General features: G+C 30.9%; 1 protein-coding gene and 1 non-coding gene across 2 annotated transcripts in view; one reads left to right on the forward strand and one right to left on the reverse strand.

Moving 5' to 3' along the window:
- Positions 1-3,806: 3,806 nt before the first annotated feature.
- Positions 3,807-21,254, forward strand: part of LOC140052243 (choline O-acetyltransferase-like) — a 33,657-nt gene continuing 16,209 nt past the window's right edge. Inside the window, exons 1-6 of the mRNA XM_072097707.1 lie at positions 3,807-3,907; positions 14,679-14,864; positions 19,499-19,693; positions 19,984-20,156; positions 20,635-20,815; positions 21,016-21,190. Of these exons, the coding sequence (XP_071953808.1) occupies positions 3,845-3,907; positions 14,679-14,864; positions 19,499-19,693; positions 19,984-20,156; positions 20,635-20,815; positions 21,016-21,190 (973 nt within the window). The 5' untranslated portion in view covers positions 3,807-3,844. The remainder of the gene's footprint in view (positions 3,908-14,678; positions 14,865-19,498; positions 19,694-19,983; positions 20,157-20,634; positions 20,816-21,015; positions 21,191-21,254) is intronic.
- On the reverse strand, positions 17,048-17,119 carry Trnad-auc (transfer RNA aspartic acid (anticodon AUC)). The gene has a single exon. It is a non-coding gene; the product is annotated as a tRNA-Asp (tRNA).

A 21,254-nucleotide genomic window follows, 5' to 3' on the forward strand; every position in this document is an offset into this window, starting at 1 on the left:
TTAATGGACTGTTTTGATAATAATTCAATGAATATCTGACAGTAAATTACAGTCAAAAGCCAGTATTATAGTCAAATGGGACTCATAAATAAATAAATAAATGGGATTTGTAATTTTAGCATGACATGTCCTAATAGACTCTTTTCCCAGACGTTTTTTGGGTCTAGAAGCTGGAATCTATAAATTATAGTGGAGTTTCCATTTTCGCAAAACTGTCGTCCTTAGAACTATAACTGCTGCTTGCTTTAGCTTCTGATTGAGTAGTCCTAATGGGACGTAGCGGGCTAGAGCAGCAGCGTAAGTACAAACATGAAAAATAATGGTTTTCCACATACACCTTTGCTTCTTATGGCGCCCCATCTCTGTGAAGGACGTAGGCCTAATGACCAACGGAAAACAAAGAATTACCTGATACAATTTTAACTTATAACTTTTCGATTCTGTCCCCTCTGTGATGTTCCCATCATTATGAAATTAGATTAAAAACGACCCAGTCGTTAAAGTACGGTATCATGGCATGGCTATAATAGACAGAAGCCGGTATCGCGTCTGCTGACGGCAAGCTTCGTCCCACATGGGCTACTGTATTGTTTGCAATTTGTTTTTACTTTTTATATGGGATATTTGTGCAGAGTGCAGTCAATGAATACATTTTAAATCAATTAGCGACTTAGTTTCAATGAAACGGGTGTATTCTTATTTCATGCAATTAATGTGGTTTGTTTAAACTAAAATATTGGTAGGCCAAATCCGATAGGAGGTGTTAAGTATAATGTTTGCCTAACAATTATGTGCTATTATTATATGTCATATTATTTTATGATTAATAACAGTAACGTATGCATCTGTAATCAATTCAAGCAAGTGTATACTCATGTATGTTTATTTTAATGTGCTAATCACATGACATGATGAGTGGTTGGCGGAGTTGTAGTAGTAATTCAGACTCCAAATGTCGTGATTTTTGGGAATAATCTAGCTGTATAACCATACCCAGTTTACTTTACTAAGATACCATAACGAGGTTTTTTTATTGCCGAAATGTATTAGTTATTGATTTATTTATTAGCAAAAATATATTTATAATAATACTAATAATTATAACCTAGGCTATTTACCATTATAACCAATGAAATGTCAGCAGTGACGTCACATTTTTTGCCTACATTGTGTTTGGGTAATTGATAAGGCATTTATTAAATGTTTCATTTTATTAATTTTCGTTCTAATTTTCGAGTGCCTCCAGACATATTAATTCACTAACGGTTCTTGAAAAATAACCAATGCAACATAACTCGTATTTTTTATTCAATAACCTGACTTCTTAGGTGGCTTTCAAAATACTAAAGGTGAATTGAAAAGATCATTCCATTATTCTTTGATACTGTTTCTTCAATACAGTATAATACACACAATTCTAGATATTTTCGCATATATGGTGGGAAGGTGTAGGAGCCTAAAAAGAAAATATTTATAAATAATAATAACACAACAAATAAACTAGATAATAATAATATTATGCTAATAAAACTATTAAAATATTTTCAAGTTAAGACGTGTCTAATTTAGATTAAACCAATAATCAATTAATATACGATATATTAAGTACAGTTACAATCGCTTCTTTGTGATAAACCACCATCAAGAGGACACCCCTATTAAGGGTTCTTTAAGGGGCAATATAAGTACTACATAACATATTCAGAAAACACCATTAGAGCCAGGCTTTATAATAATATTCAATTTTTGTATATCGTGACAAATATTAATGAAGTTATGTAACAAGTTCGTCAACAAAACAATCATAGATGGATATGTTTATTTTATCTTAGCATTAGTTGATTTTTAAAAGTTAATTTATATCAAGAGCTACTCACCCAGAAGTATATATTGGTATATTTAAAGTACTAATTTGAAGTAGAAGTCTAGACAGTGAATATTAATTGTGATATTACATAATTAAAGTCACTTCTTAGTTAATATCATTATTAAAGTCCACACTCCACTACTACAAGTAGATTATAATAGTAATTTTCTTTATGACTTCTTGTAGGGCCATACATTTATATCGAAATGTTTAGTAAAAATATAGAATAAACCATTTTAAAACAGAAATGGCACTTAAATGAATTCATAGTAGTAACTTATCAGATTCCAAGAAGCATTGCATAATCAATTTCATGAATTCATTATTTAGTGCGGAACTATTATTCACATTGCATGCCACTATTCGACTTTATAGTGCTAGTTATACGTACAGTTAATACACTGCATTATGAAACTGATATAGAAATATTAAGTACATTTTTCATACGATATCCCTTGCCATATTTCTAGTTGTAAGGGATAGCAATTGCGTTTTGCAGTAATGTTATAAAGTGTTCTATAAGGCTGTATCGATTAGACTTCGACCGGTGTACATTAATCTCTTTTACGACTCAGCGGTATAGGAGCACTTTTTCCCCAGGAGTGCTTGAATGATTCCGACGATCGAACAGCCGCTAAGTGCTCCACTTCCTAACATTTTCTTTTAGACACATTTGTAGCTATAATGTTCATGCTGTTCTTGATAAAAACTGTCTGTAGGTATGTGTATATTGACACATTTGATTAGCCACTAGAAATGTGAATGTTGAGTGAGTGATCCAAATAAAGAATTATAAAAATGATTAATCGATTCAGGACTCCTCGGTATTGGCATTTTAATTTATCGGGGTGTGGGTAAAATTGATTATATATTGGAAAATAGATTTATAGATCGACAAATTGATTTATTGAGAAACAATAATTGAGGTAAGATCCACTAAAAATTGCAAAATAAAATTACAATAATATTATTTTAACTGAAAGCGAGTTAATCGTAAGAAAATATATTATATAAAAAACGATTCTCTTAAGGAAAATATGGGATATAGCTTTTTAGCATTCAGTACTGATTATAATGAATAGTTTATTAATACCTCTTGGCGAATTTAGCTCTTACCATTAACCGTTATTACTGTGATTTTACCTCTATAAGACTTATTGTTGACCACACGTATTCAATTGCTTGTTGTGTTTTTAACATTGTCATCTGCACTCGATTCTGAATTGTGATATATATTGTGGATTAGTCAACTTACCAAGAACTGCATTTACTTGGCCGTTCAATTTACGTTCAATTATTTATCTTAAGAATGGATCAAATCCGAGCTCCAATATTTTATTTTAACGTAGAATAGCACTATCATTTCATAGCGTCTTGTTTTTTGTTTTTTTCAAAAGAGCAGGTAAGTGATGATATTGGTTAGGTTAGAAGCAAAACATACCCGAAAATGTCTTACACTGAAACCTCGGATGAAGTAGATCCAAGAAATAAGATCAAGTAACACAACTGAAACAATGGGATAATTGCACTCGATTCCGCAGATAAATTTTAACTGTCTATTGACAGTCATCTAGATACGAATATGTGTAAATCCATTTTCTGGAGGCGTTATTTACACATTTCTGTCAGTGAAGATTTTAACAAAACTTTTTATTTACTATAATTCCGTGTTAAATACTGGCAACCTGTCTAAACATGTCTTTTTAATACAGTACTGAAACTGTTCCTAAGTACAATATCAAACACCAACAGATAATATGTTACTTTTGTAATAATTGTTTTGTACTTTTACGTTGTATTATAACTACATTAAAATTTCAAATGAAATGTTTATCTATATAAATTATGTGTTTTGTTTCTTAGAAAGATGCATGGAAGTCATGTACACTGAATAACTCACCATACTCATGTGTTGTTGTTCTCTTTATTTTAGCTGTTCGTTGTGGTTGCTCTACTTGTAGCTACGACCATATTGGCATGAACTCGTTGTGGAGTTTGTCTTTGTACAACACACAAGGAACTTTCGAATCTATACAACAGGTTCGCTTTCATTTCTTCATTCTATTTCTAATAGAGCTAAAACCATCATACAAAATATAGGAAAGTGTGCCTGTGCATGTTGAACTTGGTATTAGTAAACAATTACAAAGGATTACCATAAACATTATAACGAATTGACGTTCATACTTTACTGCAATACTGGTAATTATGGGTGCATGAACCTAGCTTTACAATAATACACAGTCTTAAACTTGGATATGAGAGACACTATAAGCTCACATTATCCATTAAATCTGCTTATTTTGCATGTACCCTGCTTGTTGAATGTCACATGGTATGAAACAGTTATTTTGTTGACAGAATGAACAATGCATACAATGTATATACAGATACTGTACAGTAATAAATTAATAATAGGCCTACATACAAAACATAATATGAAAAACAAATAGCGTAGTTAAGTCCTTACCAGTCTCCAGACAATGTTATCGACAGGAGCAGCAGAGAAACGTGAAAGGGGTGGAAATGGTAATTTGTTGTGCCTATCAAAGTTTTACATATTTTAATTTTAATATTGATACCTTTAAACGTTTCTAATTTCAATTGTTATCACGTGTTCAAATAATATAAATTAACTTTCATATAGTTAATGTGTTGGTAACTTTTCTATGCTACTTTACTTTGATACAGAATTTACAGATCTGTTGTAACCAAAGCAGCAAAGTATGGTACGCATTATTAATGTAGTACACAACTTCGATAGTTCAGAAATGACTGCAATAAACAAGCGTAGCTCGATTAGATTAATTGATGGAAATCCTTTTTAAAGAAGCAAATATTTAACCAGGCCTATAAATAAATTGTTACCGTCATGCAATATATTAACATTCTGATTGATAGTTGAGCTAGGCTTACGATGCATATTGTTTGCATTGGCCTATGGAAAAATAACCAATACATATATTAGTATAATATATCGCAATATTCAATATTCCATTATGTATAAACAGAGGAACTCATGTGGTTTTATATTGTAAATACATATAATCATATAGGATAAATTATTATTGTGTTTCGTAAACAGAGGGGTTATTAAAACGATAATTAAACTAACTAAACACAGATTTTATGAAATTAATGAAGTTGTAATGCATTAGTTATGTGACATTTTGACTGATATGGTAATATCTCATAGTGTTTTACAGGTGTGATTAATTGGTTTCAACGGGCGGCGGTTTTTTTAACAACAAGGCTAACATCTCCTCGATGCATTAACATTAGAAATATGCCTGTAGTTGAACTAGACAGGCAACGTAATAAATTGTCCAATGTGCCTATTAGCACGGGATCAGCCTTTCTTATCAGACACTAAGGACATTTTTAAAGCTAAAACACAACGTTATTACAGTCATCAACACGAGATGTAAAAATCTCAATATTCTAATTACGTGAGAAGTAGTAATATTCCAATTTTTATATTTCTGTCATATGCCTATACGACGAACCACGATAAACAACAGAAGGAATGTATGTATGTGCAAATAACTGATATCAAAACAGACTTATGTATTCAGATCATAACAACGTGATAACACCACGATTCATGATAAAGAACATTACATTGTATTAAAAGTATTTAGGCGTGATGAATGTCTTTGTTCATAGTAATGTAACGAAAAAAATCACAATACTTAACAAAGCGAAAACATATTACTCGATTCAGAGCAGGAACTCACCACCTATAACTGCAATTCATAACTCGGTTACATTCATCTCTTGCAACTGAAATAAATCTCGTATGCAATTATTTCTCTTCTCTTGCCTCCCAACTCAAATTATCTTTATACAACCTGGATTGATTAATTCTTTTGCAACTGAACCAAGTTATGGTATTGCAACTTAATACAAATTCATTGCTGTTACTTAGCTCTCATTTTTCATTCATTCATCTTTTATTTCGGAAAAAAATTAATTCTCCATAGCTCAAGAAAAAATTAGTGTCTACATTATTATAAATATATGGAAACAAAAATATATATAAATATAAATCCAAAGGAAAATTACTGAAATAATGACAATGCTGTGGGTATCAGTGACTGGATCCCAATGGAAATACAAAAAAAAAGCGAAAAGCTAAATCAAAACGATAAAGTAAAACAGCCAGAAAAGTTAGCAGAGCTTTCGGGCAACACTAGCCCTTCATCAGTGCAAGTCGTATATATATATAAATATATATATAATTATAAAAAAAAAACCTACGCCACATAGTCACGTGGTTAAAAACAATAGCTTCATCCACCTACCATGCAGATTGGATGAAAGAAGAGCAAATTCATAAATACATTTTGTGACCATATTGCCTGACCATATTGCCTGTCCTCCCCAACCTGCTCAACATGCCATACACTTTACGCTGTAGTTCGTAGAACGAGCAGATGGGGTTTTCTAAAAACGTAAACTCAAAATACACACGTCGACACGCCCTGGCGGATTCAGACTGTTGAAGTAGGTGGAGGGGTGAGGGTCTGTTAATGATAGAACTACAACATTTAAATAATACATTTTTATTTCAGTTTATTTTAATTATTCTTATAGGTCTTACACTGACATATTAAAAAATACTGAAACAACTCTAGTTAAAACGCGGTTCGTAAAACTATATTGTAGGCCTACAGACTTTTGCTCATGTGTCCTACAGTTCTTTCCTACTTCAATGAAACATCAATTACTTATGAACAAATAGAAAGTAAGGACATTTGGTAACCCTAAATAATTCGAAAATTAAGTCCGTTGAAGTTGCTTTAAACATTATTTTATGTATTTATTATGAATGTATGTTGTAAATAAATCTTTAATAACACCACAGTCAACCTGATGTATACAGTAAACTACAGAACACCAATCACAAATCACGACAGAGCCAACTTAATATTTCACCCCTGGGAGTAGATATAATACACAAAGACGGAATTATATAAAATACTACACCTCATGAGACAAGTTGTAAAAATGTGATGCCTATGATTTTGGCCGAGCGACCGACATTTACTCATTCCTCAAGAAAATACTAAAAGAATAGCATGTTAAAATATCACATAATGATAATAACATACCTTAACTATATGTGCCTAATGATAATGTGACCTAGAAACTGTATTACCTGTAATAAGATAAGATTTAGTATGTCATTATTAATAATTATTATCATTTTTGTCATAGTTATTACCGTATAAATTATTATTTAAAACCTTATGTTTAAATATTATTTGGTACGATATTTTCATTTAATTTCTTTATTCAAATTCAAAACAATATTAAAAACAGTCAGGGTAGCACACAGCATTAGTCAATGGCCAAACTTATTTCCATTGTGGCCATGTGATACTTAACGTTTTGTGATAGTTGTTTTATAGGATTTTATTATATTGAAATATTTAAAAAAAATTGTTTATCTTGGTGCGTTTTGGTTGGGGTGGTGGAATTTAAACTTACGACATTGAGTGTGCCTTTGTCAGATCTAATGTGACTCAAAGACATTCGTATATCAAAACACGAGTTTATGCTAACCATACCATTGACTTTCAATAATTTAATCAATCAATCTCTATATTTTTTTGGTGATCAAGTTATCTGTAATTATATTATTAATCTGATTCATAATATATAAATTTAGCAGCAACGTAATTTTGGTAATAGCGAAAGATAATGAGATGATATCCCTCGTTTTCCAATAGACTCATGTTATTTCGGATGAATTCAATATATTCGGAACATGACGTATATTTCGATATTAATGTAGGACGCTGTAGGCTACAATAATAATGACAAATATACATACATCTAGATAAATCATTCAGACAAAGAGACTGTCCTTTTTAAAAAAATGTAACGTTTAAATAAATTAAATAACTGAGTTGTTGTTTCATTAAATATTTTAATCTGTATTATAACTCAAGTCGAGTTAATGTCATTAATAATCATGATGAAATTGTAATGTAATTGTTATCAATAAATATATCAATGAATACTGTATATTCAAATAGTATTTAATTAAAAAATAAATTATAATAGCCGTAATACAAATTGCAGCAGATGACTATAACTGTATTATAGTTATACCAACAATTCGGAACGTCTTGGTCATGTTTAGTATAGAGAAGCACTGTTTCTATTTGTTGTTATCAATTGATAATAAGGCATGATGATTAGAATTAGTTAACATAGTCATTTAAATTGCAATAATTACATTTTTATCTTCAGTATGATTTTAAATGTGTGTACAATTTCATACATACCGATGAAAAAGATATCGATTAATTCACTTTAAAAAACCCCACAAGTCATTTTTACAATAGAACTAAAAATAACAACAAACGTTTTGAAATAGGTATGCCATTGACTAATTAATTAAATACAACACAAATTCATCAAGCATAAGGCCAACAAAACACATTAGTTCGTGCAACTATTGAGTCAAATCTAATCGAAATACCAATAAATCAATCGGCATGCTAGCTTAATTAGCCAATCGGATCGATACACTCCGGAAATAAACAATAGATTCTGGCAAGACAAATTGCAGCAGATGACTGCCACAACGAGAAACTTTTCCGGAATTGAACGACATAAGTAAATGCTGTGACGTAACCCTTGATGTAACGCGCCAACAACCAATGTCAAAACTAAATCAACTTTTATTGCCCCGTTTAAGATCACTCGATTTGCGACTCAAAGTGTTGTATTTCCTACGCAATGATTTTGCTAATTAACATTAAGCATTCGTCATTCAGAATAGTTAGTGAAATAATGTTTCCAGTTAATAAAGAGTGTGCATAATAATTAGTAAAAATACGTTGGAAATATAATGTTATAAGACATTTGAGAAGAAAGGAGATAAGTAATAATTTACTAAAAATTCCATCTAAGCCACATTTTAACATTATTTTAAAGAGAAAATACAAATTAGACTTCTATGAATTCATGATTCACACTGTATAACTAACTCATTAAGCAGTTTGATTTGTTTGTCTTTAGTTTCCTTAAAGAAAAAATCAGATCGAAATCAATAATATGAACAATGTTTAAAGATCTTTTCTCTTACTATTACGAATCTGTTAATATGGTAATTTCTAGGGAATATACTTGACATCATAATTAGTTTTCATATGTATAGAATTACAGTATTTTAATAATACAACATATTTACCACCAAATAAGAACTTTAAGCCGATATCACCTGTAATCGTTTTGTTGATGTCCAACCCTACAAAGTGTTCTAATTTGTAAATAAAATATGAAAAATATATATGAAACGCCTTAAGGGTCGAAATTGGATACTCACATTTTAAAGATCGATGTTTTAAGCGTTGTTCTAATTCTCAATCTTAAATAAGTAAACCTCATAGTATCGGTATGCTTAGTTTCACATATTGTATTTCAAGCGAAAATTGACAAAATTGAAATTGATCTACATCTTATAAAATAAAGTCGATTTTCAAGAGGTTACTTAATGTTAGCCTTTGTTTTAGTGACTTAATACAAAATTATTATAGATACTAATACGTTTTCTTCTGAAAGTACAATTTCCTTTAGGCACAGTACACAACAGTAAATGCCAATCAAGCAAGTCTGTCTGTATCTTAGTTAACATATGCATGCGTTTATTAATGACAATGTTTTTTTGTGAGACTAATTTTTCACTAGGACTATTTAAGTTCATAATTATTAGTATCATTATCATATTCCGACAACAGTCTGTACAAAACATATATAAATGTTACATTTTTATGAACATACAAAATTAAAAATAAAACATACGTTCACAAACTTTATTTCGTACTAACTGTTCTAACTTTCTAAGTAATTTACATTATCACTTTGTAGAAAATAAACCACATTTAGTGTCCCTCTCCTATATACGTCAGATAGATATGTGACTTATTACATCTAGCCTATTACTTAAATATCAAATTCTCTATGTTTCATGTTCTTATAAAAAAAAACACGTGGTAATCTACTTTACAACAAATGTATTTGAAAATCCTTTTATTGTGATAAATTGGCTCAATTTGTACGCATTGTGAACGCTCTGCTTACATTATGTGTACATGTCTCTAAGTGTTTATGTTTATCGTGCATATTTTCGGTGTAATACTGCTTGAATAGGGCCTGGATAGAATAGGGTTGTACTATGATCACTAAACTTTAAAAAAAAATTTAGTATTAACTTAAATCTTGAAGATAAAACAAACAAAAGACAAATTGTTTTATTATGCTATCACATTGTTATTAAATTCATAATATACAGTAATATCTTGGTGAATTTTTTTAAAGAATCAAATCGTAATTTGAAATATTAATATCTTTTCAATCGTTTTAGACACTTCGTTATCTTACGTACGTACTTATGTCCTCGCGCAAATCTTGTAAACTTTAATATCGTAATATTCTAATGTTATAGTTATTTAAAATTAAAATATAACGCGTTACAACGTTTAAGCGTTACGAAAGCTTCGTTTGCTGCATGCGTAACGCATTGACGTGCTCTATTTTTAATGCCTGGGGCATTATATCTAATCAGAATGTGTTTTTGATAGACACTATATCATATTTCACTTTTTAGCGCAAAAGTCAGCTTCAACTAGCGATTTATATAGCCAATAACTATACTATAACTCCAATGATATATGAACACCTTTCAAAATGACGAATTAGTTGGTGATTTATAGACTTAATTTTGTCGTAAACGCGATTCGTCTCGTCCCAACTAGTATAATTCTTACTCGCTCACGCGTCTCATTACGCTAATAAAATCTACTTCGACATCTCTAATTGGACAACATATCCTACGTACATGTTATGAAATTAGTTTTCCTTATTCAGTTTGAAATTATTAATTTTACGATTGGAAATTTAATAATTGACATTTTTTTTTACCAGAGGCAAGACCATATTTAAATTAATTTAAGCTGATAACAAATTGCATGATTTAGTTGTATTTAAATGTATTCTTTCTTATGATACAGTGTGTCATACAATGCAATAACTCTCACAAAATTATGGTTGTATTATACAAAATGTAAATTAACAAAACAAGATTCAAACCTCCGTACTAAAAACAATTAAATAATTAATAACATTATAGAAAATCATCGTTGATCAATACTAAAACATGCATCAATGACCCATACATGAAGTTGCGTTCACCAAACACCAGATGTAAAGCTCTGTCTACACTGTCGAACTTTATGTGACAAAAAAAATGTGATGATATGCCCATATATGGACATGATGATGTCATATCACTACCATATTTGGGTATATCACTATCATATTTGGGCACATCACACTTTTTTTGTCAAATTAGTTTGATAATGTGACAGAGCTTTAGCCCGGATGAACGGTAAAAAAAATCAACTTGTTTCCAATAGGCTCCGTTACAAATTGGAGACAAAGATTAACAATATTTGTAAAAATTTTAGAAAAGTTACATAAACCTTAACCCCTAAAATATAACCCAGTGCTGTCAACGCGTAGCAAATTATGTCTGTTTTATTACACTATACTCAGGTTTCACAATAATTACGAATAATAATTGCATTGAAACGACTTATAATCACATTTTAAATTACCCCACCGTAATTCTAATCTATAGGTCTATTAAATTATTATTGAATCTAAATCTGAAAGAATTCAAGTTTTTATAAACATTTTAAATTAAACCTATAGAAGACTAATGGCGTTGTTTTCTCACACATTCAAAATAATATTAGGCCTGTTGTACTATTTTGTCTCTATTGATGTTGTTATAAAATCTTTTTACATACAATACAATAAGGTTGTATTGTCCCACTTAACTCATAAATAAATATTTGCCGTTTTGCTTAATAAAAAAAATCTTGATAAATAATTGTCAGTTTTGATTGATTGATTGAAAATCAGACTGTAATTAGGCAAGCGTGACGCACTTACCATGTTATTTGCATATTCATTACCCCCGTATATTATAAGCGTTTTCTGAATGAGAATCAAAGTTCGTCTAATTAATTTACCTTACAAAATTGATTTATATTAAGCATTCATACTAGATGTAGGCTATTTGGCATGACACGCTCAATGTATGGATATAAATAAAAGTAATTTGATGGAATTATACGTAAAGTATGTGTGTTAAATATAAGTTCACCTTATTATAGAGTATTATAATAATCATGTGTTATTTAGTAAATAAATATAAATCAATTGAATGATACTTCTACTAAATAACACAGTTTTTATTAAACTAATAATAAGTGAAATTATCAATGTTACGGGAGTCAGTAATCGGTAGTAAAATGTAGGTCTAGGAACGACGAAATACATTCAAACGGTACTGTACGTAGTTGCAGCATACTTAATATGACATATTTATTATCAGTAGCTTATGTTGCGGCCAAGTGCGTATTAAGAGATTTCTCCATAGCGCCATGATGACTCTAAACAGCTGGGCAGTCGACGTAACTCTTTTGAGCAATTAGTGCATAGTACGCGCCCCATACGTTATATATACACAAATCTACTCATTTGCTTAGTACAGAGGCTTCTTTACTACATAGTTATTGTAAACACTACAGGGCCAACCACATACAACTGTTTATAAGTCACACAAGTATAATATAATTTAAATGTAAATATTGTTTAAATCAAATATAATTTTGAATTAGAAATAAGATTTATAATAAATTATAATAAAAAACTATGGTCATACTTTAAAATAGAGCATAATTAGTGCGCCACACTACACTCCTCTTTCAATTTGAAAACTTTCTTGGAAACTGGTGGCGCACTTTGAAATCATTATGCACATTTACCATCGATTGCAGTTTATTCATAGCTTAAATTCAATTGATATAGTCCTACATGTATTTATTTCGCTTTCAAAAATATAAGACGAAATTTAGGTTCTATTAAATGATTATTTTTTAAATTTTAGTCCCGGTTTTATATTTATATATATATACATTTTTGTTTTTGTTCTATGAGCTCTTAGATGAAGGTTTTTTTCTTTTTTCTTTTGCTATGGATATATTATGTCACCATGGTATTCCGAAATAAAAAGATGAATGAATGAATGAATTACTTTACACAGCACGGTATAGGCCTAATGGTAAATGTTAATCGTATCGGCATGTATTCTGTTTCTTAAAGAGTTATTATTAAGTTAATAATTGGGTCTGGCCATTTCACTAATATATTACTATGACTATACTAAAGATGGCCGCATAACCGCAACATTCTAGGACTGTTGACTCCTCAAAATATGAATAAAACATCACTTATTATTATGATTAATAGGATTATTAAGACATATAAAGTTTTGTTGTACACGCCGCTACGTGCACATGCATGTTCGCCCATTTGAGCGTAAATAAAGGTTTGAAGTAAATAATGCCGATGACCGTGGTTCTGTTTATGAGAATTCAATAGTGATATCCAATAATTGACATCGATATGCATACCAAATGTAATTCTACCACACTATACATTTTGTTCATGATTACAATGCGCTAACAACGGTGCTTGAGAAGATCTTCAGGTACAGTTTCTTTAATTTTCTGTGTATGTTTATTAGGCCTACTACAAATTCATTAGGAAGAAGCTAGCTATTATTTCGAGATGAGAGGATTAGTGATGTAGATGTGCGGGTTGGGAGGTACAGGTGGCCTAATATTTATAGTTTTTATAATATTTATAACAGTTAATATTTTGAGCTACCAGATAATGATGTCATTTCTCAATACAATAACAGAAATTTAGAACAATAACTAGTGATTTTTGTTAGTTAGGCATAATGTTATACGGTGGTATGATGCAATTCACATTTATTATACGCTTACACTAATAATAAGCATATTACCTATTGCCTACTGGTAGGCCTATTATCATTAGATAATTATTTTGTAGGCCTACAACAAGTTAAGTTAATTAAAGTACAATTCTTAGTATTAACAATTAATTTTACATAATTTTAGTAACCTTGAGTGGTAATGCTAATCAATAACCTAATTATTGAACTTAATGAGCGCATTTTCTGACAGCACAGTTTGATGCCTTCTTCAGTCATCACGTGATGTCAAAATATTTAACCTATGACCTGTCAGACTACTCTCTGACAATATTTGATTGTTTAATATAATGATGACATTTAAATCGATGTCATAATTACAGACTTATATATTAAGTATAGTAATAAATGTTGTAAGCCGTGGGAGGTCTGTTACTAATGGTAATGTCGTTGTTTGCTTTAAAAGTTCTGTGATGCTGTAAAGCTGCTGGTATTGACAATTTCTATTGTAAATCTTAAAAGCACAATTTTTAGTAGAACATTCATAAAAACGGATTTTCTTGTTATTACTAGCTACGCTGAACATTTATTTTCCTTTGGGTGAAGTTTAGATATTTAGTAAAATTACCATGTTTGTAATAAAATAACAACGCAATTCTAATATTATACATTGTAACCCGGTAATTGTTAAAATGCATCGCAACCATTATATATAAATATTGACAAAGGAAACAATAAATATGATTTGTCGTCAAATGAAAATATGTATGATTTGCATTAGGTTACAATTTAGATAACAATTCGAAATAGTTGGTATAACCTAAGTTCTATGTTGGAGGAAATAAACTAATACATGATAAAAGGTTCATCCAAGTAATAAAATAATAATTTCGACTAAACACATGAAAATGCTAATGACATGTTCAAATGCTAAACGCGTTACGTTTACTTTGAAGATAACATTTACATAAATAAATTGTCTTTCAGTTGTATACATCGATATTATCAGCTGATAAGGTAGTGTTTAGTCGTAGCACACACGGGGAAGGGGGAGCTTTGGAAGGTGTGAACGAAGACTTGGAGAATCTGATGAGTACTAAGAGGGCCACAGAGCGTTACCTTAACAACGCGTATGTTGTAGAAGATGACGAGATTGCCAATCCGATATGTTTGGTAAGTATACTAATCTTTTCAGTTCAATGCAATAATTATTTATTTTCCATTCCTCAAATAGCAAATAAATTAGGCCTAAGGTTAAACACAAATTAAAGGATTTTTTTACTTACAGTAAATTAAAAAAATTATTAGGATTGGTATATTATCATACACGTGACATTGGAATAACATCTTATTTTCATCTTATAGTTCTGTCAAACACTATCAAACTTTTTTGACAAAAAAAGTGTGATATGCCCAAATATGGTAGTAATATGACATCATCGTGTCCATGGGCACATCACATTTTTTGTTGCATAACATTTGATAGTTTAGTCCTACGTCACTCATATAACCATGTTGCTACCCGAAGTAGACTATAACAATTACGGTCTTGGATTCCAAACCGTTTGCGTGTTGATGATCTCTAGTTGGTTATTAACAATTTTTACTAATTAGGCCTAATTATATTTATAATGTATGAATAATATTTACATACTACTTCTCACAAAAAAAAATGTTCACTTATTTTGTGACATTTTCGATCGTTATCTTCAGCATTAAGTTAGGCTGGTAGACGATTTACTGAATCATATGACCAGGATTGAGAAATACTTAAATAGCATTTACGAAATCTTATATGCATTTTAGTTTTTCGTCATAGATTGTAATAAACATAAATGTTAATCAGCAAATGGAATACCGTCATAATCATTTTTATAATCATTATTTTCTTCATAAACACCCCAGCCACAACCACAACAACAATAACAAACACACACGCACAAATCGGTTAAGTATTGACGTCAAAATTGATGCATGTGGTCGTTTTTAATACTAACGCGGCCATGCAAGTGTCTGTTGCTGTCTCATGATTGACAACCATACAGTACATTGTCTCGAAAAAAGAAAAATAACTCCGAAATCATTTACCCTTTATTATACCTAATACATTGCTGTGCTGTATTACCTTTCTTTCGACTTTCAACCTTTTTTTGCTTTAATTATTTCTCCTTCTTCCACACAATCGATATAATAGTTATCCCTTCTATTCCAGAAATATATGTCAGTTCTGTTTCTCTTACAAAATTAAGAGTAATCATTAAGGAATTTAATGCTATTATTTTATTGCACTAAATAGAAACGCCATTATTGACTAAGAATGCAGCCAGCAAAAGGCTTTGCTAGATGTATTGATTAAACTCTGTCAAACGGATTTTAGGCTAATTTGATTGTGGTCCTGAAGGGTATGGAACGCCGACGGCTATAATCGTTTGTATTCATTTGTTGCAAACTTCAATCGCTTCAATGTAAGCGATATACTTTCCATGAGCATAAATAGTTTATCTTTAAATTTATGAAAACAACTTATAAAAGCAAGTCAATTAGTGTTGTTTATTGTATTGATTACAATGATATATATCACTTAGTGGTTATCTCCTAAATATTAAATTTCATACCTCTATTTAAACAAAATATTTATCAATAATTATATACTTTACTTTATCATTCAACATTTTTATAGGAAGTCTATACTGTAAGATGCCAAATACACAATATAATTTATCATGTTTAAAGTCATGAATGACTTTACCTTGAACATGCATGTGTGAAAAATGAAATAATCAACATCTGAAGCTCTGTCTACATTATCAAACAGTTTAACAAAAAAGTGTCATGTGCCCATATATGGTAGTAATATGCCAAAATTAGGTAGTGGTATGACATCATCATGTCCATGGGCACATCACATTTGTTTTGAGTCACATCAAGTTTGATAGTGTAGACAGAGCTTAAAACTAATGTCAAAAAATTATGTATACATTCTCAAAAGTTTTTTTTGGAATTGAAGGTATACGAAACAGTGCACATTAGTTTGGAAATATATGTATTTCTATGTTATAAATGTATATATAATATATATATATAATATATATATATATATATTATATATATATATATATATATATATATATATATATATATATATATATATATATATATATATATATATATATATATATATATATATATATATATATATATATATATATATATATATATATATATATATATATATATATATATATAAACAAATCAAGCACAGAACATTAATTCTAAACCGCCCGGTGATATACTGAAATTTAATTAATTAATTTGAAACGATAAAGATGAGGAAATCTGTGAGAATAAGAAAAAGTCGCCCCAACCGAGATTCGAACTCGGACCGCCTGCTTGATATGCAGATGTCCTAACCATTAGACCACTGGGGCTTTCATGGTATTGTTCGAACTCGATTGGATAGCGACTCTTTAACATTCTCGGCGTGGTACGGTGGGACGCGATTTTTTTTTTCGTACATAAGTTGGGGACCCCTCATGAAACGTCACAAAATAAACATGAATAATTCATCAGTTAAATTTGTTGTTCCGTGTGCACCCAAGCGTATATCAACAAGAAGTGATTACACAACTGCGATACGATACTTTCTACAGTAGGCCTACACACACCACTATGCAAAATGTGTCGAGTCGAGGCTAATCGACAGCTAGGCAAGACATTAAACTAAGTAGTAATTCATTGGACGTAGCCCAAAGAAAGCTTAGACCCACAAGAATAAAGAATGTGTATAATTTTTGTACTGTAATTTTTTAATTCTGCTTTTATTATCAAACAAATATGCATGTACTCAAAGGAACTTTAAAAATGCGCGACATATGAACACATGAGATGGGAAGATTTGACACACGAGAATAAAAAATGTATTTTTGTGTAATGTTTATTGTTTAATTTTGCTGACTATTACTCGGATTGTGTCATACCAAAGATAGTTACACTATCTTTGGTCATACCTAACACACACACGTCACACACATCCACACAGCTACTACTAGAATAGACATGGGTTTAGAGACTAAATTAGGCCTAATAGTATTAATAGAAACTATAATTTTAACACGTAATTCTTTAGTAATAAATTATATTAAAAACACCATAAACTAAAGGCTGATTATTTCGACAATCCACACAAAACTCCGCTATTCTTCTATGAAATTGCACGCCGCAACAACAGCGGAGATAGGCCTAGAATCGTACCGCACTTGTGTAATCACTTCTTGTTGCTATACGCTTGGGTGCACACGGAACAAGAAAATTTAACTGATGAATTATTCATGTTTATTTTGTGACGTTTCATGAGGGGGTCCCCAACTTATGTACGAAAAAAAAAATCGCCGGCGGGACAGCACTAGTCCTCAGTTGTACGCACGCGCACCAGAGATCAAATTGATACGCCCTCATCTTACAGTATTTTTATTCACGAGGCGGGATCTCTCAGAAGAGATACTTTTATATATATAAACAAATCAGGCACAGAACATTAATTCTAAACCGCCCGGTGATAATACTGCTTTTTAAACATATCAAAATGTCTTTTGTCCAAAACCTAACCTTTGGAAGGAAAATACACTAATTTAGAGAGATATACAGAAAGAGTATTACGATAAAGAGCGTTTATTTTGCTGCATAATTTCACTAATTTCCATTTTTTATTTGAACGTCACTAATTACCAGCAAATAGATTTGTATAATTTATGAATTATTTTATTGTGTTTAAAAGTTCATATTTATTTCTGATGCCGTTTCGTGTTCTCAATTAGTTTTCTCTTCTTGAAATTTCTATTGCTGTTTCCAATATTATACGTCATTTGACCTAAATCGATAACAGAGAAGATCGCTCTATAAATGAAAAATAGTAATAGTAATTGTATTAAACAACAATGGTAATATTAGCAATAACGAATCATACTTATAATGATCTCTGATCTAACAAAATCTCTATTCGTTAAGATACACCTACATAATCATGTAACGCTGTTAAATAATATAAATAATGGTGTATGTTGTATATATTTAATTATAGTTTATATTGTTTTATAATTAGTTATTTTTTATATTTATTTATTTTATATTATGGTATTATTACTAGGGTTATGTCGCTACCGATCACGATCCAATGAACCATACAGAATTAACGATTACGTCTATGACCTAGTATCGAAGATTATAGGCCGTCTAAACAGCACTGTCGTATCAATTTATTAAGGTGTTCAATGATGATATTGCTATCTCATTATTGGTATCTCTTGTTTCAAAAATTGGAAGTATTGTTCCAAGTTCGATCTATATGAAACTGTTAAGAAAATCAATTTGACCGAGTTACGGTACATTTCACACTTGCTCAGTATCACGGAACGGCAGACTGGTTTGTACACACGCGTCATCTGCCATTGAAGAAACAGACTTGGTGCGAACGTTCCTATTCTTTAAACGATTTTCGATTGTTTAACAAAATATTTCCGTTAAACGGAAAATGTATATAGAGAGATAGTCATATTAATAATTATAGTACTTGTTCGATTTTAAATTAATCATTTTTTAAAATCATAATTAACCATAATTATAAGGAATTATACATGAAGAGTAAGCCCGGGAGAGTACCATACGATGGGTAGGATCTACCATGATATCGGGCAAAAATAATGTTAAAAGTAATATAGTCATCGGCGAAAAAACCTTAATTTTATCTATATATTGACAAGGTTTAAAATATGTTTAGAATGGATTATAACAATATTGTTTATTATGTACAGAGGCAGCTTCCACCTTTACCTGTTCCTCCTCTAGTAGAGTCACTAGAGCTGTATCTTCGATCTCTAAAGCCTCTGTTGACAGAAGAGCAGTTCAGAGAAACTGAACGAATCGTCACTAGGTTTGGAGAAATGGGAGGAAGTGGCCAAAAACTACAGAGCAAGTTATGTGAATACGCTAAGTGCAAGTCAAATTGGGTAAGAGTGTAAAGCTTGGTTATCGCTTCCTGATTGGTCAACTCACTTGAGTTGCGTGCGCGTTGACTCAAGCTAAGCTCTGTCTATCAAACTTGATGTGACAAAAAAGTGTAATATGCCCAAATATGGCAGTAATATGATAAACGTGGTAATGATAATGACATCATCATGTCCATATATATCGCAAAACAGTACGTTTTAAAAACAAGCATCATATCTAAATGATAAAAGGTTATCAGATTTATTCATCGAATTTGAATAATAATGAGGTTATTTGGTGAATTTTACAGGCTAACGACTGGTGGCTTGATGACATGTACCTAAGGGCTAGATTACCGCTTGTCGTCAACTCAAACCCAGGAATGGTCTTCCCTAAGCAGCAGTTTGAGGATCGAAATCAACAACTAAAATTTGCTGCAAGATTAATATCTGGAATACTCGATTACAAGGTTATTATTGACGCGTGAGTATACGTTGCAAATAAAACATATTATTGTTATTCCCAAATGCTTGGCTATCTTATATTTGCCTCAATGAAATAGGAAGCCTGAGGAAAATTTGTATAATTAACATTTCTATAAAATAATATGACGCATACAAATAAACCATTACACATACTAAGTACTGTACTAGATTATGTAATTACTATAGCTTCGTTGTCATATCGTCGTAACCAGGCAAACATCTTATTCTGTTCTGTATCACCATGTAATACTAAACATTAATTTTACGTGTTACTATACAAACCTTCAAATTTGTAAAATATGTATGAAAAGCCATGTGTGCCAAAGCAGTTTTACAAATATTAAGCAGAATCGCCATCTACTACTTCAAATGTAGCCTACTAAACCACACGTCTTGCGTTATATTAGGAAATTAAAATTATTCTAAATACCTGTTATTTATTAAATAAATATTTATTATTTGTAATTTTTATATAGCCGAGCCTTACCAGTGGACAGAGCACGACATAATAAACCTGGACAACCGTTATGTATGGAGCAATATTACAGATTGTTTTCTTCCTATCGCGTACCAGGCGTGGTTAAAGACGAACTTGTGGCGCCAACTGTTAGTGTTATGCCCGAACCCGAACATATAATAGTCGTCTGCAGAAACCAGGTAGGCTGCTGCTGTGAGAAATTAAAATAACTTAGTGAACAACCGACAGTTATATATAACAAAAAGGGTGTCATTAGTTAGGTTACAAGCCTCTAACCAAAAACTATTCAAATCCCAGAGGTTAAACTAAATTGTTTGATTAAATTTACTGGAGCTAAGATAATCGTCAGATAGTCATTCTCTATTGTTTTAAATAATAGTTCTTTGTTCTGGATGTCATCATAAACTTTAAGCGACTCAGTGAGCAGGATTTATCGAGCCAGTTGAAAAGAATTGTTCATATCGCTACATCCTCATCTCCGACGCCGCCTATCGGTTTATTAACAGGAGATGGTAGAACAGACTGGGCAAACGCTCGAATGAGGTTAATGGAAGGCAAGTTTAAATTGATTCATTCACATTATACTTTTAAATGACCGATTAGATTGATACTGAGTTG

This window comes from Antedon mediterranea, chromosome 6 (genome assembly GCF_964355755.1).
Source record: "Antedon mediterranea chromosome 6, ecAntMedi1.1, whole genome shotgun sequence".
Classification (NCBI taxonomy): domain Eukaryota; kingdom Metazoa; phylum Echinodermata; class Crinoidea; order Comatulida; family Antedonidae; genus Antedon; species Antedon mediterranea.